The sequence below is a fragment of the Phodopus roborovskii genome, unplaced genomic scaffold (assembly GCF_943737965.1).
Source record: "Phodopus roborovskii unplaced genomic scaffold, PHOROB, whole genome shotgun sequence".
Lineage (NCBI taxonomy): Eukaryota > Metazoa > Chordata > Mammalia > Rodentia > Cricetidae > Phodopus > Phodopus roborovskii.
The window spans coordinates 32,927,632-32,955,283 of record NW_026126416.1 but is presented as its reverse complement, the minus strand read 5'-3'; the positions used below and the strand labels follow the sequence as shown (position 1 = coordinate 32,955,283).

General features: G+C 48.8%; 2 protein-coding genes across 7 annotated transcripts in view; both read right to left on the bottom strand.

Annotated features, from left to right (window-relative positions):
- Positions 1-4,647: 4,647 nt before the first annotated feature.
- On the bottom strand, positions 4,648-18,708 carry Pla2g4f (phospholipase A2 group IVF). Its single transcript, XM_051183643.1, has 20 exons — positions 18,570-18,708; positions 17,675-17,747; positions 17,025-17,161; positions 16,820-16,948; positions 16,486-16,526; positions 16,197-16,239; positions 15,701-15,767; positions 12,232-12,401; positions 12,010-12,123; positions 11,820-11,857; positions 11,477-11,612; positions 8,469-8,605; positions 8,025-8,247; positions 7,281-7,395; positions 7,030-7,167; positions 6,846-6,953; positions 6,542-6,724; positions 6,115-6,281; positions 5,167-5,353; positions 4,648-4,906 (listed from the first exon to the last, which is right to left on the bottom strand). The coding sequence occupies exons 1-20, from the start codon at positions 18,678-18,680 to the stop codon at positions 4,686-4,688; spliced, it is 2,538 nt and encodes an 845-aa protein (XP_051039600.1). The 5' UTR covers positions 18,681-18,708; the 3' UTR covers positions 4,648-4,685.
- Positions 18,709-21,117: 2,409 nt separating this feature from the next.
- The window catches only part of Vps39 (VPS39 subunit of HOPS complex), a 38,662-nt gene continuing 32,127 nt past the window's right edge, over positions 21,118-27,652 (bottom strand). For all 6 annotated transcript variants that reach the window (XM_051183637.1, XM_051183638.1, XM_051183639.1 and 3 more), the window contains 9 exons: positions 27,465-27,563; positions 26,841-26,958; positions 26,292-26,420; positions 24,843-24,945; positions 24,606-24,651; positions 24,371-24,520; positions 24,118-24,252; positions 23,609-23,700; positions 21,118-22,205 (listed from right to left, as the gene is read on the bottom strand). In XM_051183637.1, coding sequence (XP_051039594.1) covers positions 22,130-22,205; positions 23,609-23,700; positions 24,118-24,252; positions 24,371-24,520; positions 24,606-24,651; positions 24,843-24,945; positions 26,292-26,420; positions 26,841-26,958; positions 27,465-27,563 — 948 coding nt within the window. In that variant the 3' untranslated portion in view covers positions 21,118-22,129. The remainder of the gene's footprint in view (positions 22,206-23,608; positions 23,701-24,117; positions 24,253-24,370; positions 24,521-24,605; positions 24,652-24,842; positions 24,946-26,291; positions 26,421-26,840; positions 26,959-27,464; positions 27,564-27,652) is intronic.

Here is a 27,652-nt window from a genome sequence, read left to right as displayed (position 1 = left end):
ACCAACCAGCATACACATGTTAACAAAACTTTCAAGGTAAGCAGTTTTATCCAGAACGGGGGGGGGGGGGGGGATCTGCCTTCCTATTCCTCTATTAGCAGGAAGCTATGAGGGAGGTATGCTTAGGATCCTGGTAAGGAGAAGTGGGGTTAGAACTCCCTGACTTCAGGTTTGTAGGATCTGTTTATGTAGCTGGCAGCCAGTTTCACATATGCCTACCACACTCTGTGCCAACACATCTGGCACTGTGACCCAACGAGCCAAAGTCATTGGTTGAACTGAGTTGTAGATGTGTTTTTGTCTCTAGTAGGCTTGAGCAGAAGAGAACAGAAAGGTCTGAAATACAGAGTCAGAAAAAACAGACTGAAAAGCCCTTCCACGGAAATATAAAACAATTAGGTTTTACAGACGTTGTTTTATTGACTGATTGAAACAGAAGTTCCATCCTAAAAAGGCGATTTTGTTTATTTGTTTGGTTTTGTTTGTTTTATTTTTTTTGAAAGGTTTATTTTGAGACAGGGTCTCAGGGAGTCTAGGCTGGCCTCATAGCTGGCTCTGAACCCTGGATCCTTCGGTTTCCCACTGTGGAATGCTGGGATTGCAATGTGCCCACCACACTGACTCTACCATGCTTCCTACAATGCAATGATTGTGTTGTTTTTATTCCCTTCTTATATAGGAAATTCAAGAAATAGGAGGTAAGTTGGGTGTGGTGGTGCATACTTCTCTGCAATCCTAGCATTTAGTAGGCCTAAGCAGGAGGATTGCTGCTACTTCAAATCCAGCTTGGGAAATATAGGCTCTGTCCTTTAAAAAGCTAAATACTAGCACCACCATTATTACTAATATAATACATAATAGTGATACTTTTCTCTTCTTTTTGTCTGTTTTAGATCAGATCTCCCTGTGTAGCTCTGGCTGTTTTGGAACTTCCTATGTAGTTCAGGCTGGCCTTGAGCTCAACTCAGAGGGCCAGAGATCCATCTGATATTGACTCCCCAGTGCTGGAATTAAAGGTATGTCACCACACCCAGAAGATGGTAACTTTGATTAGCTACTAATCACTCCTAAAATCTCAGTCAACCTGACTAGATGATAGACAGCTACCTATGTGCACTAAAGATGATGAGTGAGGTAGTGAAGGAGTACGCAACCAGCCGTGAAAGTGATGTATATACTCTCAGCAGGTAACCAGTAAATGTCATCAGGGTGTTTTTAATTGCTGTTTAGATTTTTTTTCAGCCTTAAAAGTATTTTTATGGGGGGTTGTTATGTTTCCCAAGTTTTGACTTTGAACTCATGACCCACCTGTCTGAGTCACCTGAGTGTACAGATGTATGCCCCTATACTTCTAAGTGGATACCTAACTTTGTATGAGTTTGCATGCATTCCAGGCTCTATAGAACACAGCCTTTGTGCCACACTGTTAGAAACCCTGTATATGAAGAACGTCTTCATTTATCCCATAATCTTCCAGGAAATGTAGTCTGGGTCTGTATTTTGTAAATGAGAAGACAAAACAGGAATTGGCTGAAGGATTTCTCCCTAGGCCATCAGAATAATGCTCTTACTCACTGTCTGCATTAAGTCTCTCTATAAAAGTATAGTGGGTACCAAAGCATCCCTGGATCTAGCCTCTACAGCATCCCTGGACCAAGCCTCCAGAGCATCCCTGGATCAAGCCTTGCCTGAAGGAGACCTAGTCCTGAGTTTTTCATTTAGAAGTCAACTCTTCCCCAGTAATTTTAACTCCAGCATGGCAGGCACCTCCTGTACCTGTCCCCAGACTAGCACTCAATGACAGTGCCGCAGAGGAGAGGGAACTAGTGCTCCACTAAATCTGGTAAAAGCCCTGGTGTGGTGGGATAGGTGGTAGGAAGTATGATGTGAGGTAGGCATGACACACACAGCACTAATTATCACGTCAAGATCAAGGCAGGGGCGGGTCTGTGTGCTTGCCTCATGAGGAAATGGTTATTCATGCAGATGACTGGTGGCAGGAGATATTCCTGTCTGGGCAGTGAAAGAGACCTGCTCCCACCTCTGGGTCACTTTCCAGAGCATGCTGATGTTTTAGAATCTGGAGTGCTACACTGCAGGCCATGGAGAGCTGGAGAGGTGTTTAATCCAGACCATAACCTCGGGAATTTCACAGAAATGAGCTATGGAAGAGCTTCGAGCAAACATTCCTCAGCCATTACTTTGGTTTGGAAATGGTACAGCAGGTATGTGAGCTTCAGCTTATGAAATGGGAGTGTATCTCAGGAGTGTCCCATGATCCTGGTCAAGCCTTCCTTTATACTCTGCTATAAACAAGAGCCAAAGCAATTCAGAAGAACTCAGGTAGATCCTAGACTATCACTCCACTCAGGCCTGAAAATAACACCAATTTGGGCAAGGAAAAAAGGAAACTGCATTTATTTGGGGCTAAGTAGGATTGTAATCTGGGAAAACAGATTCAAGCACTCCTAAAAAAAAAAAAAAATGGATTCTGGGCTGGTGGGATGGCTCAGTGGGTAAAGGTGATTACCACCAAGCCTGAAGACCTGAGCTCAGTTCCTGGAAGCCACATGGTGAGGTTAGGAGTCCTTCAAGCTGTCCCCTGACCTCCACAAGTGCTCCACTAGGGGATCAAAAGCATATCACCCAGAAGAGTCACATCTCAGAACACAGAACTGTCTCTGAAATCACTCAAAAAGATTATTTGCAGCTATATATATTATCCCAGCACTCAAGAGGTTAAGGCTGGAAACAGTGAAGGTAAGGTAAAAACAAAACAAACAAACAAACAAAAAAAAAAAACAAAAAAATTGTCTCAAGAAAGAAAAAGAAAGGAAAAAATGAAGAAATAGGGGCAGAGAGTGATGGAAAAGAGTGATGTGCAGTTTTCTGGACCCCAAGACCCTGAGATGCTCCTGGGAACCCCCGAAGTATTTAAGGAGCTGAGGGAAAGAGAGGAAGATAGCAGAGGTTCGGGGAGGCAGGAGGAGCAGGTCAGGTCACCTTGTACCAGATGAAAATCATCCCAGTCTCACTGTGCGAGCCTTATTTGGAATCCCAGGGACACAAAGGTGTGCTCCTGGGAAGAGGAACATGGCCCGAAGCAGACCTGGCCATCAGCAACTTCCCCTGAGGTGGACCCAGTGTGCAGCCTTGGTGATACCAAAGGCTGGAGAGCCACAAAGACCCACAAACCCAAGCAACTGGCAGAGTTCGTGGCAATAGAAGCCAACTATCCTCTCTCTCAGCACACAAAAGCCTCTCCCCTCTCACAGGAGCCATAGTCCAGCCTGATTCTGAAGACAGAATAAAGATTCTAGCTGTGCACTCCATGAGTGAGAAGTCCTAACAACTATGACACCCCAATAAACAAGTCAGTGACAATAGCAGGCAATAGTGACAATGGCCACAGCAGGATCTTCCAAATAAACCTCTCATTACTGAAGCCAAGGGGGCCTGGGTGATGGCCAGGGACAGACAGCAATAATGAGAAGGAAGAGGGAAGGGCCGGGCTGCTTCATCGTATGCCAGTCCAAACTGGTGTGGCAGCTCCTGGCTTTATTCTCACATCTGTTGGAGGCTCAAGGCCCGGGACACACTAGACAGGGCACAGGGGTGGGACTTTGACTACTGTAGGCAGGAGGCAGATCTAGGGCCTTTCACCCAAAGTTAAGGCAGCTGACACTTCCAGAATGGATGTCTCAATTGAAAGAGGAATGTGTGAGCTGTGCATTTGGTCTCAGAGAATTCATGTGTGTGTGTATGAGCACATGTGTGAGCAGCAGGTTCGCTGATTACAGCATCTCAGTTAGGTACACAGCCTCAGGTGGCTTTGCCACCAGCACACAGCTGATAAGGAAGACGAGGTCCAAGGAGGCAAATCAGAGGAAGACAGCCTGACCAGGATGGGTCTGGATCTCCTCTTGAGAGTGTGGGGAAGGCTGCTCGTTCTGGAGAGGCTCTCATATTTAGAAGGTCCCAAGTGGATCAGGAGAAATAAGATAGGCCGGGACCTGTGTAGGTCATCAGATGCAGGAATCCAGGCTGGGTCCATCCCCATCCCATGTGAATGGACAGGTACTCACTGACCCACCATACACAGGAACATATACCCACACATACAATGCATGCAGCTGTCCACTCACTCTGCCCTGATTAATAGATGGCCCCTTTACACACACCCATTTGGCTCCTGAGATGGGGAAAACTGTATTGGCACAAGTGGCAACTGTCTATATGAACCAGAAAATGTGGTTTGGGGTCAAAGAGTAAAGTGCTGTGCACACCCGTCAGGATGGGCCATCTTGTCACAAACTCCATGAGCCTTAGCAGGGAAGGCTGGTGACCTCTGAGGAGGGACAGAGAGGCCAGGATGCAGGGAAGCATTAGTAGGACAGGACTCAGTGACACAGACCGGCAACCCACACAGCTCCTGTTCACTCTTGGACATCCCCGAGTTCAGGAGCTTTGGAGGGGATCAGCGCTGGGCCACTGTGGAAGTGTGGATGGCTGAGACCTGCATCTAATCGAGAGAAGGTTCTGCTCCAAGTTCACTGGAAAGTCCTTTGAGGCCTTGGAGACCTCAGGAAAGGAGACGTGGGAAACAGAGATTCCTTATAGTCTCATCTCCTCCCTCAGCAAGCCCTCCACCACAGCTATACCATAGTCCTCTGACTTGCCCCTGGTCAGCTCCCAGCCCTTGCCCCAGCCTGCCGCCGATCGAGAGCCAGCTGGAGGGCACGCCTTATAGTCTCCATGTTATTCAGGACATTGTATCGGTTCAGGGTCACCAACCGATCAAACTCCTTGTGCTCATAGGTGAAGTCCATCATTCCATAGGGGGTATCTGGCCCATTGATGATAAAATCCCCGAAGGCCTTCTCCTCAGCTGTTTGCCGTTCCACACCTGGGATTGGGAAAAGCAATGCTAGACTGGAGTATTCCATGAAACTGGCAGGGAGCTGATGGTCCTGGACACTTTCCCTGCCCAGGAAATCTGACTTGCTCTCTGGGAGAGACCATCTTAACTCTTGGCCCATTAGAAAGAAATGGTTTAACATGAACACAAGTCCAGGCAGTAGAGGGTGAAGTAGTTAGACCAGGCCCTCAAGGAGGCTAGTCCCTTCCTACCCTGCAGGTTAGAGCAGGCTTGGGACTTGCCCTTACCTGGGGCCAGATGTGTGCGAAAGGTCCTGTTGACAAGGGGGAAATGCAGCACAATGGGTGTGGAGGGGTCCTCGGCCTTGGTGAACAGATAGCACTCACGGGGGTCCTCAAAGTCCTTGGGGTCCACCTCAATCCTGGGGAAGGGGATTCCTCTGACAAGGCAGTATTTCTCTGTCATCTGCAAGGCCTGGGCAAAGAGGCAAGTGTCTGGTTCCCAGCTGGACTCAGGCTTCAGTTAGCTCTGTCTCTGAATGACTGAGTGCCTTTCTGAGCCACCTTTCCATTTGCCAAATAAAGTCGGAAGTGTCGAGTGAGGAGAATGTAGTGAATTAGCAATGATTAGCAAAGGCCAACCGTCAAGCTGGTCCCTCTAGATCTCTAGATCTCTTATGTCAGTTTCATTCCTGCCCTTAACATAGCCGTCCCTTCTCCAATCCCTCCTCTGTTCCCTGTTAAGGGGCTGATCGCAAGGGCATGTTGGAGGGTTTTTTTTTTTTTTTTTTTTTTTTAAATCTGTTCTCCAATCCCGGCAGTCATTGGACAGGGAGGATGAAGGGGAAGTCAAAGAGAGACCGCCAGACCTACATTTGAGCCCTGGTGTCCATCCACTGCCCTAGGGATTTTGAGGCACCCTTTGCAGATGTCTTCCTAAGAGGACTTTTATGGCTAGTGTTATCACAGTAACAAAGGACAGCAACCTCAGGCCTCCCGTGGAGCGGGGAAATCCTAACACAATCAGGCAGGTTCTAGGACACAGTCTAGAGACCCTCTTTATACACTCTCTCATAATCCCAGAATTCTCCAGCTGGGAGATCCTGACTGTCAACAATGTTTAAAAGGCACCTACCACAAGAGGTAACACCCGAACACCCAGCTGCGCCTCTCAGCAGAGATTTCCTTTCCTCCTCCCCTCCACTCACTTTAGGAGACCCCTGCTTCCCTCCTTACCTCAAAGGGGGCTTCCAAGGAGTAGTCAAAATACACAATGAGGTCCACAGCCCGCCGAGGCTGCAGGATCAGTGGAAATGGCGAGTTAATGGCAAAGCCTGCATCTACTAGGCACAGGCTGTCCCTCATGGGTGTGAGCTGGTTGGGGCAGGCATCAGGGTGACTGTCTGAAAGGGGCACAGGGACAAATTCAGTCCTTGCTGGTGACCCTCTTCTTTTCCCATCCACAGTTGCAGTCTCTAAAATTCTCCTGCCTCCCAACAGCCATGGAGTCCCTCACCTTAGCCCTTCCAACTTTCAGCAATCAGAAAACCTTCCCTATCATCACTTCCTCCAACACCCAGCTAAAAGCCAGCACTGGCCCCAGTGAGCCAGATGTACATATCGGAAGGATCTGTTTACATCTCCCCGCTCCCACTGCACACACCTTTCCCGGCCGTAAACTCCCTGTTAGCCACGTAGTCCTTGTGCAGGCAGAGACCTCGGGTAAAGTTAAAGTTCTGGGCATAGGTGATGCGGGAGGTGAATATGTTCCACACAGCCCGAGAGAAGGGATTCTGTGGGGTGAAGCACCTGGTACTCAGCCGTGTGGAGTCCTGCAACTGGTCATCTAGATGGGGCAGTGAGATACAGTAAGAAGTAGAACCATCTTTTGTCCATCTCCCTTATTCTTCATCCCTTTGCCAGGGCCCTGGCAAGTGGTGGTGGCTGAACATGGCCTCTGCTCTCACCTGTGACATTTACTCTCTCTTTGTACCAGTCCAGGAAGCCCAGGCTGGAGCCTCCCATCTTCTGAGAGATCTCATTCAGGCTGGTTGCAAAAGCACTGCCCCACATGCCTACAGAGACAGCAGGACCCCATATCACAGCCTGGCTCTAGCCCTGCCAGTCTCCAGCCTCCAAGCTCAGACTCACCCTGCAGGTAACAGAGGCGGGGCTCAGGCCAGCGCTGGAGCAGCTGACCCATGAAGAACTCGGAGCCAAAGAGTTCGGTGGGAACGTAAGACCCATACTTGTGGAAACCGACCTCATAGGGAGTGAACTCACACCATTCTGGGGAAAACAGATTGACCAGAGTCCTCGTGACTGAGCAAGCACCTCCCACTTATACCTAATAGCCCCGCCCTCCTACCGCCATCTTCCTGTCTCCTTCCACACCCAGGCACCTGCAAAGTCTTCCCCAGTCATGTTTTTGTGGACATTGATGCTGGCATAGATGGGGTAAGGGTTCTGACCCTGGCTGACTATTTCTTGCTGGTCGGACAGCTTGGCAGGGTTTTCCTGGTCAGGAGAGAAAGCAGATAGATTGGCTTTGGGGGGAGTCCTGTTCTCTATCCCAGGACTTGACATCAACACCCTGAGGGGTATGGTGCACCCACAAAGGATATGTCCTGTTGTCAAGGCCAGATTGTAGCTTTAGGCTATAGTAGAGCTCGGACCCCTGTGGGGTTTTCATAATTCCAGTGCCTCTGGGAATACTCTTCCTTTTTATTTTATTTTTGTCATTCCAGAAAGCATATCAGAATACAGAGAGCTAGACTGATGATTTTAGGGTATCTTTGAAAAGCCAGTCTAATTTCTTTACAAAAATCACTAGGAGGGAGATGTAACTTCTTAGACTGAGCTATCACAGGTGACACACACTCAGTCAATAGCCTCACACAGGTCAGCTCCCCTGAATCTTCTGCCTCAGACAAACTGGGCATGCAATTCCAGGAGCAACTGCCTGGTGGCATGGGTCAGGACTGCTTTTGCCAATGGGTGGGCATGGTGCTATATCTCAAAGGCAGGCAAGAATGATTTTTTAATATATGCTTTTGCTGGGCTCTACCCTGGGAGTAAGAAAGGAATAAGGTAGGAGCCAAGTGTGGAAAGGGAGCTGGGACAGGAGAATGTCGTCACTCTCTCACCCCCTGATTCAGGAAATATTCAATGACGAGACCCCATAAGTCGGTGAGGGACATGTTGTGGCCTCTGCTCTCCCAGGCCTCCTTTTCCCGGGAGTAGTATTGCAACTTCTCCTTGGACATCAGCCCTATCTTACTGCTGCAGACTCGAGCCGAGGCACGTTCAATGGGGCCCTGTAAAGGCTCCAGGGACCAGGATGGATCCTTGTAGAGTGTAGAGATGCACCTGCGGATGGAAAGGATGCCTGTGCATCAGAGGAAGCTCCTCCTTGTCACATACACCTGCAGTCCTGCCCCTCACTCAGACATGTCCCTGGGACCCAGCCTCTTTGCACTCATGCTGACCCCCTTGAAGGCAGGCTCCCAGCCCCTTACCAGAGACTCTATCCTATCCCCCTACCCACCCAGAGCTTACTTTTGCTCTGTGTTCTGCCCCACCTCACTTACCAGGTAGACCCAGAAACCCCGCTCAGGTAGGTCACAGCATCCAGAAGGCCAAGCTCCTGCAGCCCCGCTAGGCTGCCATACAGGGAAGTCATGGCTCTGGTTCCACCCCCAGAGCCTAACACAGCGATGACGGGTACCTGAGCATAGCAATAATTTGATAGCAACAATACTTACTATATTTATTGCTTACCCACAACAGGCACTGCTATAAGCACCTTCCATGTATTAGCTCACTGAATTCTCCCAGAAACCCAGTGAGACCCCCACTTAACAGATGATGAAACTGATGTGTAAAGTTAACTGATGTGCCCAAGAGCATGCAGTAAGTGATGGCTGTCAATCCCAAGAGTGAAAAACTTATAGGTAACTTGTCTCTTTTTAAAATTTGTGTGTTATGTGTGGTGGATGTGGTTCTAGGCATGTGTGCATATGAATGCATCTGGAGGTCTGGGGAGGATACTAGGTTCATTTTTAGTTGATCTCCACCATTTTTTTTTTAAAGAATTGTTTATTATGTATACAGTGTTCTGTTTGCATGTAACCCTGCAGGCCAGAAGAGGGCGTCAGATCCCATTACAGATGGTTGTGAGCCACCATGTGGTTGCTGGGAATTGAACTCAGGACCTCTGGAAAAGCAGCTAGTGTTCTTAACCTCTAAACCATCTCTCCAGCCCTCTCCATCTTACTTTTTTGAGACATTGTTTTTCACCAAACCCAGACCCCCATGGATTCAGCTAAATTGGCTGGCCACTAATCTCCAAGCACCTGCATATAGTCACCCCCTCCACCAGGGCTGGGGTTACAGATGTGTGCCACCATGCCTTGCTTTTTCACATGGGTGCCAGGAGTCTGAACTCAGACAAGCACTTTGTTGACTGCGCCTTCTCCTCAGCCTATTGTTTTGTTTTGTTTTCTGCGATGGTCTCATGAAGCCCAGGTTGACCTCAGACTCATTATGTAACCAAAGATGGTCTTGATCTTTCTACTTCTGCCTCCTGAATTATAGGCATGCATCACCATGCCTGGCTTCAGAGGAAGCTCTTAGCCATTGTTTCAGAGAGGTGTCTATCAGTAGGTGTACTTGATTCACCAAACCCAGTTAGCAATGCAAACACTTGGTCCTGGATGGCTCCTTGTGATTCTGTACTGTGTGTAGGACCCTCAGTGGCATCTTTGGCCTTTCCTCAATACATGTCATCAGCATCCTCTACAGCCATCCACCACTTACAGCAAAGCATCCATGGACACTGATAAATGTCCTCTAGGAATTGGGAGACAAAATTGCCTGCATCTGAGAATCACTCTGCCGAAGTGACAGAGACTAGCAAGCATCCCTGGTTTGCCCCCAGATATAGGGCACCCAAAGTTTGAGGCTTCCCTCAGGATCAGAGGTGCCTGGTGGGATTAGCTTTTCCATGAAGGGTTGACTCAGTCTCTCAAGACTTCTAATTCCTTTTCTATCTTCTTTGTTTCCCCTGGCCCTGATCGCTGGGGCCTGTTGTTACAGAGTGCTGGATGAACTGGAACAGACATCTGGCACCCAGTGGCTACATCTGTTGACTGAATACAAATCTAGGTTGCTGGCAGTGCTGGGCAGTACTGGGCAGGACAGTAGTTCCATATCTGCTGTACACATGTGACAAAGATGATACCAGTCTTTTCCTGGCTTATTCTACCAGTCTAACTAACTCTTAGCATTCCTATCTTCTTGCCTCCTGGTCTTAGGCCAACTGGTCCTTGCCTAAGAGATCCCACAGCCTCTACTTCTGGATCCCTTTGGCCACTGTCCAGTTGTTCTCTCTCAAAATTCATTTGTTGAAAGCCCTATCCTGTAGTGGGATAGTCCTTCTGTGGCACTGACCACGCCCATTGGGGGGTGGAACCATGGGCGGGGTGACCTGTGGAAGGAGGTCAGAGGGAGAGCGAGGAAAAGCCCTCTTGCTGGCGTGACTCGGACAGGAGAGGATCGGGTTAAATTTCCTGGTGTTCATCTAAGTTGTAAGTTCTTTATCCCTGAATAAACATCTATTCGGCCTATTTGTTTATCCTGATCCTTATTTAACCGCGTTACTATCCCTCATATGTGACTGTTTGCAGACAGAGCCTATAAGGAAGTGATATGGTTAGAATGGGGCAATAAGGGAGGGCCTCAATCTGATCAGACCAGTGTCCTGCTAAGAACAGGAAGAGGGCTAGACATGGTAGTACATCCCTGGAATACCATCACTTGAGAGACTGAGGCAGGGGGATCATTAGTTCAAGATTAGTCTGAATTGCTTATGAGGCCAACCCTTAGATACAAAGTAGTAATACTTAGCTCATAAAAAAGGGGCAGTTGGGGGATGTGAGTGTGGTGGCACTTGCCTTTAATCACAATACTCTGGAGGTAGAGGCAATTAGTTCTCTGTGAGTTTGAGGTCAATCTAGTCTACATAGCAGGTTTGAGGGCAGCCAGGACCACATACTGAGATTCTGTCCGAAAATGGGGGTAGGTGTAAGAGAGCTCCTACTCCTGAGTGTGCAAACATGCAATGTGCACATGATTACACACATGCAGAAGTGTAATACACATGTGCACATGATTACACACATTCACACACAGCAACACACTCATACAGGCACACATTCATACATGTATACACATACATTCACACACAGAGGCACACACAAAGGCGCACACACACAGACACACATACAGAGGAAGGCAGCTGTCTACCGGCCAGGAAGGAGAGCCCATGAGGAAATGAATTCCTGTTGTTTAAAGCACTTAGTCTGCAGTATTCTGGTGTGACAACCCAAGCTGCTAAAGACATCCACCCACAGTCAGGACTGTGTAGCCTTCATTCTGATTCCCAACTGCTGATTGTGTCCATCGGCTAGGGGAACAAGCCCTGTCGTTGTCTTCCTCCTCTGCTGCCTGTACTTCCTCCAAGCTTCCTGTCATTTTTCATCCACACGAGACCCCTCAAGGGGACAGGCTGGATTTGGCCAAGTTCATTTTCCATTACCTGGTCACAGTGTGGAGCCTCACTCAATCCCATCACCCGCTGCAGGGCCTTGGATGCAACCTTCTTCCTCTTGTCCAGAAATTCCAGCTCCTCATCGCATAGCTCAAAGCCAAGGCGCAGGTCTAAGTTCTCCGAGCTGATTTGGATGGAGTGGATGGAGTATGGAGAACCTCGAGTCCATTTTCCACAGGAACAGAGTGACAGAAAACACCCCAGGGACTTCCCACTGGTACCAAAGAGGTGGCCCCCATGTCCTGACCCAAGTGGGCAGGAAAGTAGAGCCCACTGGGGTATTTCACACTTCTAGCCAAGCCCTGAGGCCTTCCCAGCAACCCCACCTCACCTCATTTCTGCCTTCGCACTCAGAGTCACCTCCTGGCACTGGAAGAGACAGTTGTTCCCTTATCCCTGAGCGAGTAGACTCAGACCCCTGGCTGTGGCCCTGGGCGCTCAGGTAACTGGCCAGTGTGGGCTCCAGACCTCTCTTGAGATCACAGGGCAGGCAGGAGTCCCCAGCACAGCTGAACCCTTACCTCCTCCAGGACCACAAAGTGCTGCTCCTCCTGGCCGAGGGGCAGAAAGGAGAGCAACACATCTGCCTCACCCAGCTTGCTGGTCTGAACCTCCAGCTCATCATTTGGGCCACTCTGTGGAAAAGAGTGCCAAGGAGGCATGGGGGGGGGAGATGCTTCCTGGGTACTCCAGAGTCTCCTCCTAGGTGGGCTTATTCCATTTTCTTCCCTCTGCTCATTTACCTGTAGAACTAGGAGCTTTTCTTCCAGCTCTATGTGCAGTTTGGGGCTCAGCACAGGGTTTACGTGGAAGGTGAAGGTAGGTGGTAGATCTGGCTCCGTGGGCTGCTGCAGAGTCACTAGCTGTGGCTTCTCATAGGCCCCAGGCACTGACAGCTGGATCTGCCTCCAGCCTGAGGGCAGAGGTCCAGTGACGGTCAAAGTGGGTGGACATACATGTGGCTCAAGACAGTGACACTCCAGATGACAGTGATTCCTCCTCTTCCCCAGGCCCCTAGCTCCCATCCCCGTGCTCACTCAAGGACCTTGACCACAGGAAAAGAACCATGGAGAGGTTTTGGGTTCTATAACCAATCAGCCCTGGTATAGGGAACTGGTCAGCCCATAGACTCTGGGGCTGGTGATTTTGAAATTTTTATTTTAATTACCTAACATATAACTAATTATATAAATATCCATTCATTATTACACGAATTACCCATTTTCAACTGTTAATATTCCCAATCTCTTGACTCCATTCATGCATCCTGTTCCTTGCTTTAGGGGAGGTTTGTGGTCTAAGAGAGCACAGGAATACGTTGCAAGTTGCTGTGACCTTAGCTTCCAAAAGTCGAAGAGCTTGGAGGAATGTAGGGACTCAGAAGAGGGAGTAGAAGGCAGAATGGCATTCTGGGTACAGAGAATTATATATTGCAGAAGCAGAGGGGTCAGAGGTCAGCTCAAGCTAGGTGAGTCCCAGGCTGGGGAAAAACAAAGAAATGGAGGCTGCATATTGATAAGGAACAGTGGGGTGGGTCTCTTCCTGCCCTTCCTAGCAGCTGTGAGAGGTGGTAGATGCCAGAGAGAAACTTCAGGCCTGACATCCAGACCAAGGCACATACTGCTATGCAGAAGAGTCTGGGTCCCAAATACATCACAGAAGTGACAGTGACCCAAAGGGTTGGAGGACAGCAGAGCTGCGGGGATCCCATCCTTGCACAAGATGAAGGCAGACTTGATGTGCCCTGAGGTAGCAGAGACACCTGCAAAGGAGCTTTTTCACTCCCACCAAGGTTTATGGCGTGAGATGGAGTCAGGCTAAGATGTGCCATTCATCCAAGAACTGCCAGATCTTATGGTGAAGGCAGTGGCCTTGGAGTGTGTGCATTAGTGTGTGCATGTGTGCGCATGTGCGTACGTGTGTGTGCGCGCGCGTGCACGTGGGTGTGCATGTGTGTGCACGTGCCTGCACGTGCATGTGTGTGCGTGTGCGTGTGTGCACATGTGTGTGCATGTGTATGTGCGTGTGTGTGTTCTCAGTTCTTTTTTCCTCAGAGGAATGAATTGGATCAAGAAACACATTTTAAGCAGTTCATTTATCTAGGCAAGCACTCCACAGGGAGACTGCAGTGGGCTGCCACAAAGCAAGCACTTCGAGGAGAGGTGGCAGAGGCTGCCACAAAGCAGGGAGATGCAATTTTGAGTTTTGTGTTGTGGAGTTAAAATTTTTAAACTTAAGTTTAAGATTTTAAGTATTCTATGAATATTTTTGTAGTGGGTAACATATTCAAAGGGTAATATGATCTTCCTCCCCTGCCCCCCACCTCCCAGTCAGAATGGATTGAAAAGCCCTATTAGGACATCCTTCCCCATGATCCTTTAGAAAAACCTAAAGGAAAGGAAAATAATGATGGAGCTAGTCTTTTGAGGGGATCCTGACCCTTTGCACAGGTGCCTTTGTTTTTGAAATAATGAATCTCAGTCTCAAGAGTATTTAATTATGAAGGAGTGTTCTGACTGACAGGAGACATGGCCACCATGATACAGCTGCAATTGTTTCTGTTTTTTGGTTTTCTGAGACAGGGTTTATCTGTATTCTCTGTGTAGGTTTGGAGCCTGTCTTGAAACTAGCTATATAGACCAGGCTGGTCTCGAACTCACAGAAATCCTCCTGCTTCTTCTGCCTACCGAGTGCTGGGATCAAAGGTGTGGGCCACCAACACCCTGCCCTGCTTAGCTATTGACATTATGACTTTTGGTTGAGACATCTTGGATTTTTATTTAGGTTTTGTGTATGATGTGTTCACATGTGTGTGTGTGATTATGCATGCCTGTGCACACATAAGGAAAGCAGAGGATGTTGGTGTCCTTCTCTGTCATGCTCCACCTTATTCCCTTGGGACAAGGTCTCTGCTTGAACCTGGAGCTGGGCTGGCAGCCAACAAGCTCCAGCAATCCTCCTGTGTCTGACCCCATAGCACTGGGGGTCACCCTGGCTTTTGAAGTGGATTCTAGGGATTTGAACTTAGGTCCTCAAGTTTGTGTAGCAATTACTTTTACCGACTGAGCCTTCTCCTTAACCTTATTTTGCTACTTTAAAAGTTAATTTATTTATTTTTATTTTATTTGCATTGGTGCTTTCCTTACATGTATTTCTGTGTGAGGGTGTCAGATCTTGGAGTTACAGACAGATGTGAGCTGCCATGTGGGTGCTGGGAATTGGACCTGAGTCCTTGGAAGATCAATCAATGTTCTAAATCACTGCTCCAGCCCCTCACTTTCTTATTTTTAAAACTGAGTTTTAAATTGAAGGCTGGCAGATGGAACAAATTGGAAACAAGACTTGTGCTGTTTTTTTTATCCCTTCTCCCAACTTCTCAGGTCTTCTATGCTAACAAAGTGACTTCTAACTTTGATTAAACACCTCTTGTTTGGGTCAGTAATATGTGAGTGGACAGGATGTGACAAGAGGCTTACAAAGCCCTTGCTCAATTGAGTCTGCTCTCTTGTGTCCCGGCTGAGATCTTAAGAATATGTTGAAAGTCCAGCATTGGTGGCACATGCCTGTAATCCCAGAACTCCCAAGGCAGAGACAAGCAGAGCTCTGTGAGTTCAAGGCCAGCCTGGTCTACAAAGCTACACAAAGAAACCCCGTCTTGAAAAACAGAACAGAACAAAACAAGAGAAGACTATGTCCAGGCTGGTCAGTTGGTCACAGAGGTGGGGGAGACCCCTCTTCGTCAAGTCCCTGATGATGGACTGCATATATGTTTCTCATACTGGTTAATGAATAAAGCACTGTTGGCCAATAGGAAAGGAAGATAGGAGGGACTAGGAGACAAGGAGGAAAGAAGAAGTAGTAAGGAGGAGTCAAGATGGAGAGTCTGGAGAGAGCAGGACGCCAGCCTGCTCTCGGTAAGATAATCACGTGGAAATATTAGATTAACAGAAATGGGTTAATACTTAAGACAGAGCTAGCCAATAAGAAACTAGTACCTGGCCAACAGCATTATATCTAATACAGAGTCTCTGTGTGTTAATTGGGGCTGGCGCAGCAACGGGACGAGACCAGCGGCGGGAGGAAAAACCTTACTCCTTACACCCTGATGCTCTCTCCCCACTTTAAGCAGTGAAAATGTTAAGAGCCACCTCCTTCCCACCAGATGCAGCCTCCAAGGAGAAGGCAAGCTCCAAGGGTGAGGATCTGACTCACCGTACTCTCCAAGTGAGGCTGTCTTGTCTCCCTTGAGCGTGCCCTGGATCCTCAGACAGGGCTGAGCCTAAGAAAAGCAGAAGCCTTAGGAGTCAGAGAGTGCATAGGGTCCATCCAGAATGGAGAAGGGAGGAAGATCCAGGCCAGGACCATAGCATCTGTCTAGGACATGGGCCTTATGGGCAGGGGTCTTTTGTGACAATCCCTAAGACTCATGCTCCTCCCCAGGACTCATAAGAAGTGGGCATTGGTAGGAAAGGGAATTGTGAGGTCCCACAGGCTCCCTCAGCAGTCTCAGCAGCCAGGGTCCCAGAGGAACAATGGTTCTGTGAAGCCCACACAGGCTCGGGGTAGCATCTTATTCTTCATTCCCCTAGCTCCTCTTCCTTCTAAAGAAGGTCTGCATGTCTTCCAGAGACACGGGGCATCAGCCACAGTCTCCTGTGTCTCCTGTTCCCCAGTCCCACACAACCCCACACCTGTCTTCCCTACTCACCACCAGGATCCCATTGGTGATGACTTCAGACGCAGGCACCTGACTGGAAAAGATGAAGGGTTCATGTGTGGTAATCTGCTTTACCATGGCTATTTAAACAATATGATCAAAACAGGTACAGGAGCCCGGAAAGCATGAGAGGGTTGCGGGTATGGAGACTTGTCACTCAACAGACAAGTAGGTATCACAACCAGGCTGTCCTCTCTGGAGCCAGACCTCCAAGGCAAGTGAAGGACTTGAGAACCAACACTTGAAATAATAAATGGATACCAGCTTTAACTGGACTCACCTCTTTTCCAGAGTAAATTCTACTTGCAGCTCTTGTGAATCCTACATGGGGTGAGCAAGGCACCAGTTTTCAAAACCTTCAAAAATCTCAGGGATTGTCCCTACCTCCCACCTTTCTCGGCTCTAGGGCCTAGGGGATGAGTCTGGTATGGCACTTCATGGGCATAGGGGGCCAACCGCATTTCCATTTAGAGCTTTGTTCAGTCAGAAGTACGTGCTAGGTACTGTTCCAGACTCAGCAGTGACCAAGGCCAAACCAAGGTGGCTTAGGGGTGTGAGGGGGGGGGTAGTCCTTTCCTGGAGATTTACTTACTGCTAACCCAGGGAGACCTCACCTGTTGATTCAGAGGGAAGTTGTGTGTGTGAGGCTGGCCTGGCTGGAGATTATTCAGGTCAAACAAAAGCCAGGAGAGCTGGTCGTTGTTCAGGACATCCTTGTCACAAAGGGTAAGCTCCAGGACATTCTGGGGACAGGACTGGAGGGTCAGAGTTGTGGAGGAACTCATTGTCCTCCATGCCCTGGCCCCTACTGGCCTGTACCTTCACAGCACTGTGGATCCGATAGTGGAAGGTCTCATTCCACTCTGGGTCACTGCAGTTAGTCACTGTCCTTGTCTGGCTGGGGCTAGAAGAAGCTGTGGGCAGCCGCAGTTGGACATAGCAGTCAGCTTTGGACGCTGCAAGTGAGAGGGGGGAGGGCTTGACATCAAACTGCTTTTGCTGAAAAGGTTTCCTGGAGGAGGCTGGACTCCGAGGCTAAGGAGCAAGGGGACAGGAGGCTACCCGCCTTCAGCAAGTAAGGGAGCTTTGGCGTTCCTGGCTCTATCTTAGCCAGGTATACCTCCCACTCCACTGACAAGAAATCCTGCAGCAGCAGTCACAGTTCAAAGCACCATTGGGCAACTCCTTGAAATTGCTGATCCAGGTAGTAAAATTCTGTGCCCTGTGTGAGCACCTCCCGGAAAGCAGGCCTTGATGTGTGGCAATGTGAGCCTAACACACCCTCACAGAGCCTCCTAGGGTCAGGAGGAGGCTGGAGTCTACACGACTTACCCTTCCCTGCCTGCCTGTGCATCCCACAACAGGGCACCCCATCTGCACATCTGCGCATCTGCACACACACACACACACACACACACACACACACACACACACACCCTGAGGACACCTAAGAGAAGAGGTTCACTTACTCAGATCTGTTTGCTGGATGTTCCTAGCCCTCAGCACCTTCACCTGAAGGTCGTAATATGGGTGGGTTTCCTGCTGAAACACCAGAACCACAGGAACTCAGTTCCAGGAAGCCAGGGACAGCCTGCTCTCCTCTCTCAAGTGTGTTCTGGCGTCTTTGCCCCTATACTCTGTCTTACCACAGAGCCTGCCTGGTCCAGGGTCACTGATGCTCCTGTGCCAGGTGCTCTGGGAAGTGTTTGCAAGGCAAGGCCCTGGGTGTTGGGTGGTCAAGACGGGTGAGGAGCCTGGATCTGCTCAACACTAAGTGCCATTCTGAGCAGCTAAGCTAGTTAGGTTTTTATTATGGCCAGCCTGCAGCTGCTCTCTCCAATGTGGCCTGAGCGCCTGGAGAATGTATTTAGGATGTTAAACATAAAAAGAGAAAGCCAGAACCCACCGCACCCATGGGCTTCTAGGCAAGGGCTGGAAGACCAACCAGAGGCAGGGAGTGGGAAGGAACGAAGCAAAGCAGTCACCCAGCCTGTACTGGTCTGACAAGTCACTAGATTGAAGGCTGGGTTCAAAAAAGATAATACCAGATTGTAGCCTTCTGGGTGTCAATCTACCTCCCAGAACCCCAGAAACCCCCGTCCCTTGTCTCCACCATAGGTCATATGGCCAGACTAGTACTAACATTCCTGGCAAACCACGGTTACGGGACTTGTCATCATTTCTTTTTGGAGATTACTTTCAAGAGCCAAAGACTTGGCCCATCTCTCTAGTTTGAGCTTTTCCAGGTTGTCTGTGGTATGTTCCACCCTAAATCAAAACCTAGCACAGTAGCCGGCTTAGTCCCTACAGGGCACCATCTCCCAGGACTCTAGTCAACACTCCCAAGTGAGATGAGTACATTACCCGCCACTGCCTCCATTGTGGTCCCCTCTTTTCTCTCTTCCGCAGCAGCACTGCTCCAAGAAGGGGCAGTCCCTTGCCTACCAGCCACTTGGGCCTGAGGGTCCAGGGCATGACCAGCAGTCCAGGTCCCAGCAGGGAGCTTCCCAGTCACCCTCTCTCTGGCTACACACTGTAGCTCAGGTCTGGCAAGTAGCACAGGAGGGGAGGGCGGGGCAACTGCTGTGCTAAGGACTAGGGCTGGGTGGCCCCTGGGATGGGAGGTGGGGTTTGAAGAGCTCCAGGAAATGAGTAGAGCCTGCTTTCCCCAGGCAAGAGGCAAGTTGGTTCCTTTCCAAGGGATTCTTGGGGTCCTGCTTAGCATTCCGATCCCTAACTCAGGCCCTGCTTAAACAGACTAGTTGTGAAAAGCAGACACCAAGGGCCTCACCACCTCTACCCCTTGCCATAGTCCTGTTTAGAGGGTAGGGCAACAGCCCAGGCATCCCTATTTCCAACTAGCCTGCATTAGCAGAAGTTAGGTGATAGACTCAGAGCTAACCTCCTCTAGCTGGCAGAAATCCCCACACCACCCCTCCCTCCTTCAAGCCCCACAGCTCTTAAGTAGAAACATGGAAATCTCTGGCTTAGGGTTTCATGGGGACTCAAGAGAATTTATGTCTGTTTTGGCCTTCCTCATTATTCCCTTAACACAGAGGACCCACCGCATGCTATGCCTGCATTATGCTCAAAGTTACCCACCCTGAAAAGATTCTGTTCACGAGCAACCCTTCCTATTGCCTGGTGATTCAGGCACAGGGACAGGGCCACTGCCAGATAGTATAAATACGGACAGGAGAGAGGAGGCCTCCCTGTCCTTAAACTGCCAGAGGCAAAGGCTTTAAAGTGCTCAAGACCATGTGTAACCTGCAGCTGCTGCTGTGAATGTCATCTCCTTCCCTTCCCACCACAATCATCTAGGCGGCAGCAGTCGCTGGAAAAAGGTTTTTAGGAGAGGGAACTGTTAGGAGATTCCTTTCACCTCTTTAACCACAACCCTTCTAGATCCAGGGGTGGTGGCACCTGTACCCCGGCACTCAGCAGGAGGCTGAACTCAGTCATATGAGACCAGCTTGGGGTACAAGATGAAACCCCTATCTCAGTCATTCAGGTAATAGTCACTGTCTTGGCCCAAACATACAGCTGGAGGCCGAAATGACATCCACAAAGGTGAATTAACTCCCAAACTAACAGGCAAATTCAGACAAGAAATTCCAGGACCGAAGGTGATGTAACCGCAGTGGCCTGTTTCACCTCATGTGGGTTGTAAGGTTGAGATCCTTGCTGATCCTGTGGATAACGTAAACACCATGGATCCACAGTCCCAAGTCCTGGACCCTGGGCAGGATGGGGAACAGTACCGGCTGGTTGAGTGCTCTCTGCCTTAAACCACATTCTCCTCTTGGGAGCCATTTCCCCATGCCTCAACTCAAAGTTCTGGATGGTTTTCATTGGCAGAGGATCTGTAGGATGGACAGACAGCTCAAGGAGGGGACATTACAGAGGGACCAAATTGTCATTTGAGATCTGGGCAAACTTTACTTTTAAAACAGTCCCTTCACTTCTTCAATCCTCACAGGCCCCTTCGGGCCATAGTGAGCCTTGAGAAGAGGCACAAAGCAACGCTGTGTTAGATGTTTCAGATCATGTAGAATTCAGGGTTCCCAGTATGATGATGGAAAAAGTCTGTGCATGTGGTGTCAGCCATACATTCATAGCCATACTTGTGGGCCACACAGCGGGAGGCATTCGTGAAAGGAGTGTTACTCTGAGTTTCTTATTTACTGTCTTATCCTTCTCTTCTTAGCTAAACTACTGCCCCTTGTTATCACTTCCACTAAGGTTTTCAGAAGGGGAAAAGAGGCTCAAGGATTATGTTGTTGATTATGTTTGTTGAGGAGCAGACCTTCCACCACCAGTAGGCTGGAGCTACTCCTGCTCCCCTCCCTAGCCCTCTATGGAGTTTGAGTAAACAGAATTAAGAATGCACACAATCCAGGGGGAAATACAGGCTTTATTCTACTGCTTCAAATACAGTCCGTGAGAAAGGATGCTATAAGCCCACCAGGCAAGAGGACAGGAATCATATGATGGGGCAGGTTCCCGTCCTGTGTGGAGTGGCCTGACACCCCAGTGCTGCTCATGAGGAAGTGCATTTTAAGCTGGTGCAGATGGGACCATGGGCAGCACTGCTCATTTTTTTTTTTAAATCTTATGTGTATGGGTGTTTTGCCTGCATATATGTCTGTGCATGTGTGTGCCTTGTACCCACAGCCTCCAATGCCAGAAGGTCCCACATATCTCTTGCAGTCTCCTGGACATGCTCAATAGAGACAGCAGTAATCCCACTCGCTCCTCCGTCACTTATTGCCATCCCTCAATGCCTCACAAACACTTCACTACTGTCAGTTTCTGGACATTTGCTTCCTGTGTGCAGTGGAGACTCACATTACCACCCTATCCTAGAGCAATCCTCAAAAAAAAAAAAAAAAAAAAAAAAAAAAAAGTAGGGAACAACCAACGATGGCCATGAAAGCAACAGGACAGAAAGTGGTGGCTAGGAAGGAGGAAGGTGCTCAGAGCACAAAGAGCTCACCCACAAAGGCTCAGCAACCTGTCCAAGCAGCTGGTGAGTGGCTGAAGCAGGCACTACTGCAGAGATCCTGCCCAGGAGACCACATACCCTGTGCAGCGCTGTCCAGGGAGGTACCAAAGCCTACGCCTGCAGATTTGTGCTCTCCCATGCACCTTAGTAGAAAAGTTCAGCTCTGAGAACCTTTATATGACATACCTAACAACTGCTTATCGGTGCACTCCTAGAAACCCAGACTGTCACTTCCCATTTTACCTCATTTAAATGTTAGTGACTCTCTCCTCTTTATTCTACAGAGTGGGAGAGCAAGCATGGGTGGTGTAGCAAGAGAAGAAATTAAGGGGCAAAATAAATAGTGAAGAAAAGGAGACTGGAAACTAAACAGATAAGCACAGAGAGTACTTAAGAGGACACAGGGCACAGCTCCTTGGAGAAACCACTGGCAGTACAGACAGTGAGCCTGTTTGGTCAGTGGGGCAGGAGAACTCTAGTACCAGGCTTCCATGGGACTCTCCAGGCTGCCATGCTGGGGGTGGTGGTGGGGGGTCTTGGGAAGCAGTGTAGTTATAATAGAAAACTCTCAGTCAACAACCCCATGGGTACAAACACTTGAGATGAAATCTCCTTGTCCAGGTAACTGGTATACAAAGGCAAGACGGTGCATTTCCTCCTGACCAAGCAGGGGTTAAATTCCTGGGATCGTCTACAACATAATAGTGTAAGATATAACTAATCTTTTTCTAGGAAAAAGCCAGCAATGCCAGGTCACAAGTCCAGTTATTTCAGAGATGTTCCAGGGAGCGAGGCAGCCAGCAACGTCCAAATGAGGGAGACAACGTGGTGGTAGCGGACCCTGGTTCCTAATGCGGCTGCGCCTTCAACTCTCTGGGAAAGCCGAGCTGTCCACTGCTGAGTCCTTAGGATGCTGGGCTCAGGTGTCGGCTGAGCTGACCTCTTTGGAACAGAAGTAGTGCACAACCACTCCATTTGGGTATCTTGCAAATGCACTGTGTGGAAGAATAGCTTAGAGGTAAGTGAACAGTCTCCTCCAGCATCTGCAAGATCCCCAAAAACCAGAGAACAGCCTACTCCCAGTATCTCTGGAATGCTGTGGTACTTCTCCAAACAGCCAGAGCATGAACAATACAACACTCAAGTGCATGTAAACATTTTTGTTACTCCATCAGTGCAGGGTTGGGGGTTTGGGTCAGTGGTAGTGTGACCCTCAGTAGTGCTATCAACCAACCAACAAACAACCAGCCAGGTAAATAAATGGGCAAACAAAAAGCTTGGCACCAGGGGATGATGTTCAGCAGAACATGTTTCGGGCTAGTTGTAATGAATGACAGCAAGTCAGGCCTTTGCAAAGGAAAGAATCCTTCTAGCTGAGTAAGAAGAGGCAGCTTCTGCTCCTTCCAGGCCACGGGGCTGACTCTCAGGCATGTCTTAACACAGAATAATGATTGTTGTAGAATACAATGGCTCAGGAGGTTGCCTAAGTCATGAGACAGCAGGTTTTCTCCCTTGGGTGGCTCATCCTATCTACCTGGCATGGTGGTATAGGCCTACAGTCTTGGCACTGGGTGTGGCTGAGGCAGGAGGTTTTGATCAGAGTTTCAAGGCTATCCAGCCAGCCTGTGTCTCTAGAAGACTTCCTGTGTCTTTCACCCTGTTACCCTCTGGCTCCACTGTCCTTTTTAGCTGCCTGAGGAACAGAGCTTTCTGGGCCAGAGTTCAACAGCTCTGTGCCATATATCAGGTCTAAACTATTGAAGATTCTCCCCAACAGACGATATGACTTGCTCTCTCAAAGCTCAAGAACTCAATGACACAAGACAGCTTCTATCCTTGGTGGGTGAGAGGCCAGTATTGTCCATGGAACAGACTCTAGAATCACCTGGGAACTGGGCCTCTGACATTCCTGTGTGAAGACCGATCTTGGTCTGGGTAGGACTAGTTAGTCCCTTAGTAGGGGCTGTGAAGGTAGAGTTGAGCACTAGGAAGTACTCATTGTGCTGTTCTCTCTTGTTTTGTTTTGTGTGTGTGTGTGTGTGTGTGGTTTATTTGTTTGTTTTGTTTTGTGACAGGGTTTCCCTGTGGTCCTAGAATTCACTCTGTAGACCAGGCTGGCCTTGAACTCACAGAGATCCACCTGCCTCTGCCTCCTGAGCACTGGGATTAAAGGCATGTGCTACCCTGCTCTGCCCTGTTCTCACTTTCTGGACTGTGGAATGCAATGTAACTAGCTGCCTCAAGCTCCTGCCTTGATCTGTTTGCCAGAATAAACCTTCTCCCTCAAGCTGCCTTTTTGGCAACAGGATAAGAAACTTAGGGCAGAAATCTACCCTGCATCTCTCTCCACTCTCAGGGAACCCCATCTGCCTCCACATGCTGCTCGGGAGGGACTCACCTGTTCCCAATCTTCTTCTTGCACACCATGCACACCTTCTCCTCAGTGATGATGCACTTCACCTGCTGGTGTAAAATCCGCTCTTCCTGAACCTGGAAGAGATTGGAGAAGTTCCATGTTCAGGTGTAGAAACAGAAGTACAAGATGGCATTGTTTGTGTCTTCAGCTTACATAGATGCTACTAAATGCCACGCTGACTGCCGGGTATCCTGAGCTATGTGCTTCCTTGATGACAACAATTATGTGAAAAGTATCTCAATGAAAACCCAAAGCCCACCGAGCACCGTGTTGCATGCCTTTAATCCCAGAATCAGGAGGCAGAGGCAAGTGGATCTCTCTGAATTCAAGGACAGCCTGGTCTAGAGAGTGAGTTTCAGAACAGCCAGTGCAGTTACACAGTGAAACCCCATCTGGAAAAACAAACCCATCCACCCACCCACCCACCCACCCACCCATCCATCCATCCAAACAAACTCCAAAGGCCCCCAACAAGTGTGAAAGGCCCATACTCTCAGGAACTCAGCATGGAGAAGGTTCTTGAGCACTTGATTGAACCGTTTCTTTTGTGCATTTTCTTCCAAGACCTTTTCTAAAAAGATGCGTATGTCATTGATCTGAGTGTTTGCTGGTAGAAGGTTGATCGCCTGGGGGAAGTGACAGGATGGAGATGGGTTAGGGAGATCAGGATCGAGACAAAGAAAAGCTTGTGCCTGCCCCCTTCCTGGCCCTCTTCTCACTCCTGCTCATCTGCAGGCCCCTGACCTTGGTGGTGTCTAACTTGCTGTAGTGCAGCTCTAGGACCTGCAGGGCAGCCTGGAGGTTGGCCTGTGGCTCCAGTAGGTCCAGTTTGATGGGCCCCAGGCAGTGGATGCTGGGGGGTGACAGGTACATCCGAAGCAGGGACAGATATACCTGTTTCACGGATACAAACATGCATGTCAGGATAGCAACAGCCCTACTAGAACACCAGCCCTGAGCTTCCCTGATGACTACTTACATCTTTGTTGCCTTCTTTGTTTTGGTCATAGTGTTTGTGGCAGTACCTGCAAGGGAGGAAGTGGTGAGGCCAGACAAGGGGAACTACATGGAAGATTGCTGCCAATGGTAACTAAGGAGGGCCAGCAGGGGAGGTGATGTGCCCTCTGCAGCTGGGTATGGGTGGCCTTTCTGGCTGCTCACTCCTGTGAGGGCACCTTGAGACTCTTGGGGAGTTGGGAGAGCAGGGCTGACTTACTCCTTAGCCATCTTTGTGTCCTTCAAGACATGGACATAGATGAAGAGAGCTTGTTCATGCTTTCCCATGCGCCCCAACAGGAGAGCTCTTTCTTCTAAGAGGCCTAGGAGGGGAAAGAACTCCAAGTAGCTGCCACTGTCATTACATATACACGAGATTAGGGATTGAGTAAATACAGGGAGGTATACCGGGGCAATAAAAACATAAGAAAGGACTGGAGTGGAGAATGACAAGATGGCTCAGTAGGTACCGGCACCCACTGCCAAGTCTGATGAGCTGAGTTCAATCCCTAGGCCTCAGACGAGGTGTCATTTGACCTCTAGATATGCACCATGGCACATACACACACAAATAGGCAATAGATGGAATAAAAAATATAAAGAATATTAAATGGAGGGTGCTTTTTTTTTTAATGTCAAACCAATCCTCTAAAAAAAAAAAAAAAAAAAAAAAAAAACAAACAAACAAACAAAAAAAAAAAAAACAAAAAAAAAGTTCAAACAAAAGAAAGAGTTGGGGTCCAGCTCAGAGGTAGAGTACAAGCTTTGCACCAAAATACTAAAAATATAATGAAATAAAATAGCAGAAAACACTATTATCTTCTTTTGAAAGGGAGAAAACATTTTTTTTGTTTTTAAAAAAGATTTATTTATTATGTATACAAAGTTTTGCCTGCATATATGCCTGTAGGCCAGAGGAAGGCACCAGATATCATTACAGATGGTTGTGAGCCACCGTGTGCTTGCTGGAAATTAAACTCAGGTCCTCTGGAAGAACAGTCAGTGCTCTAAACCTCTGAGCCATCTCTCCAGCTCCTGGGAGAAAACTATTAAAAGAATGTTTAAAGGAGAAGAATGCTAACTTAGGAGGTTCTGTATTTCCCCAACCCCCTTTTTTTGTAGATAGGGTCTCATGTAGCCCTGGCTGTCCTGGAACTCCCTATGTAGACCAGGCTGTCCTCAAACACACAGAGATCAGTCTGCCTCTGTCTCCCAAGTGCTTGGATTAAAGGCGAGCTCCACCATACCTGGCCATATCTCAACCTTTTAACAATCACTCCATAAACTGAGTAAGGACACTTATTAAACAGCCAGGTTTACACAGACTGGGAACTCCAGTGAAAGGGAGGCAAAGACTCTGGTGGTGTTCACAGAGCCTGATGCCAGACAGGTTTCTCTTTCTCTAGATGAGTCATACCAGGTTACAAGGAGTACTCAACAATGAGCTCCAACGAGAACTCCTTCTAAAGCAACAGATGACAATCTACAAATTAGCACACTGCTCACACCCAGAGTTTCCTCTCAGCCTCAGCAAAAAAGTGATGGGGAGGAACAGAAGCACGGGCCTGGACACCTGGGCCCTCCTCACACCCACCTTTGAGGGCTGGAGTATAGCGATGAAGGTGTTACGTTTAGCTGAAACAGCTCTGGCTCTAAGCTAGACACTCACCATCAAAGGGAAAATCACAGATGAGCCGGCCTGGGTCATAGTAGCTGGAAATCTCCAAGAACATGAGCAGTTTCTGCCGGTATTCTCCCAGCTCACCCATTTCCTCTCCAGCGGGGACGGGGCTTTTGCCTTTAAGGGAAACCAAGCTCCACATGAAAGGCCGCTGCTAAGCAATAATGTGGGATCAAATGAGGGCAACGAGCTCAATGATGCCACCCTGTGATGAAGGAAGGGCCTCCAAGGAGGCTTCCCAGTAGTTCATGTACTCCATGGTTGCTCTGTGACATTAAGGAAAGCTGTGAGCAGAGAACCATGATGGCCAACAGGTCTCTTAGCAACACAGCTGTCATCTTACAGACAGACCCGTCCTTCTCTCCTACCTGGAAGGATTCCCAGAGATACCCATACCCAGCCCAGGGCTCCTAAGTCACTCAGTGTCTCCGACTCCCCTAAAGGTCCTCCCACCCACAGAGAACAGCAGGGCCCGTTTCCCCACACTACACACAGGCTCTGGTGTGGGGGCCACCTGCTTTGGATGGGCACGGATACCTGTGGGCAGGGACAGAAGGTAGTCTTTCATCAGACTCTGTACTTTCTCACAGTACAGCTGGATCAGACAGTTGTGGAACTGTGAGCCTGTTTCCTCCCACACATGGATGATGTGTTCCTGAGGCAGAATGAAGGTCATGCTCATTGGTACCCTCCGTGCTGTGAGGTCATCTCCCAGTGTCCCTCTCAGGTTCATTCCACTTGTCCCCTAACTAAGCTGATAAGATTACCAAAGGGCAGCTCTTCCGAAACCACAACAAACCCAGTGAGGTCAGGGAGGGTTTCTTCAATTTCCAATCTAAACTGAAACTCACTCTGTAGACCAGGCTGGCCTTGAACTCACAGAGATCTGTCTGCCTCTGCCTCCTAAGTGCTAGGGTTAAACACTATCATTCTTGGTTCCCTCGGTTCTCTTATTAGACTGAGAAATTTTTATTAAGAGCAGTGTTCCTAGCTTGGTTCCCTGGGATTGCTTTCTCCAGAGGAAGATGAAACAACCATCCTTGAAGTTGCCATTAAAACCCAAGTGACCCCACCCTACCCAGAATTTGAACTGCCTAAGTGATCCATATGTTCCTAGATATGGGGTTTGAAGTCTTTTGGGGCAAGCAAACTGTACCTTACCAGGTAAGGAATGGCTAGACTCTTGAAATTCTCCATTAAGAAGCTGAGCACTCGATCTCGCGGCAGGGACTCTACCTCCGGGAGGTCTTCGGTGAATATCTGTCAGGACAAACCTGGATTCTACAAGCAGAACCTCTGACTTGGGCCACAAACTCACATGCTTGCAAGTGAGGCTGCAGACATTTGGA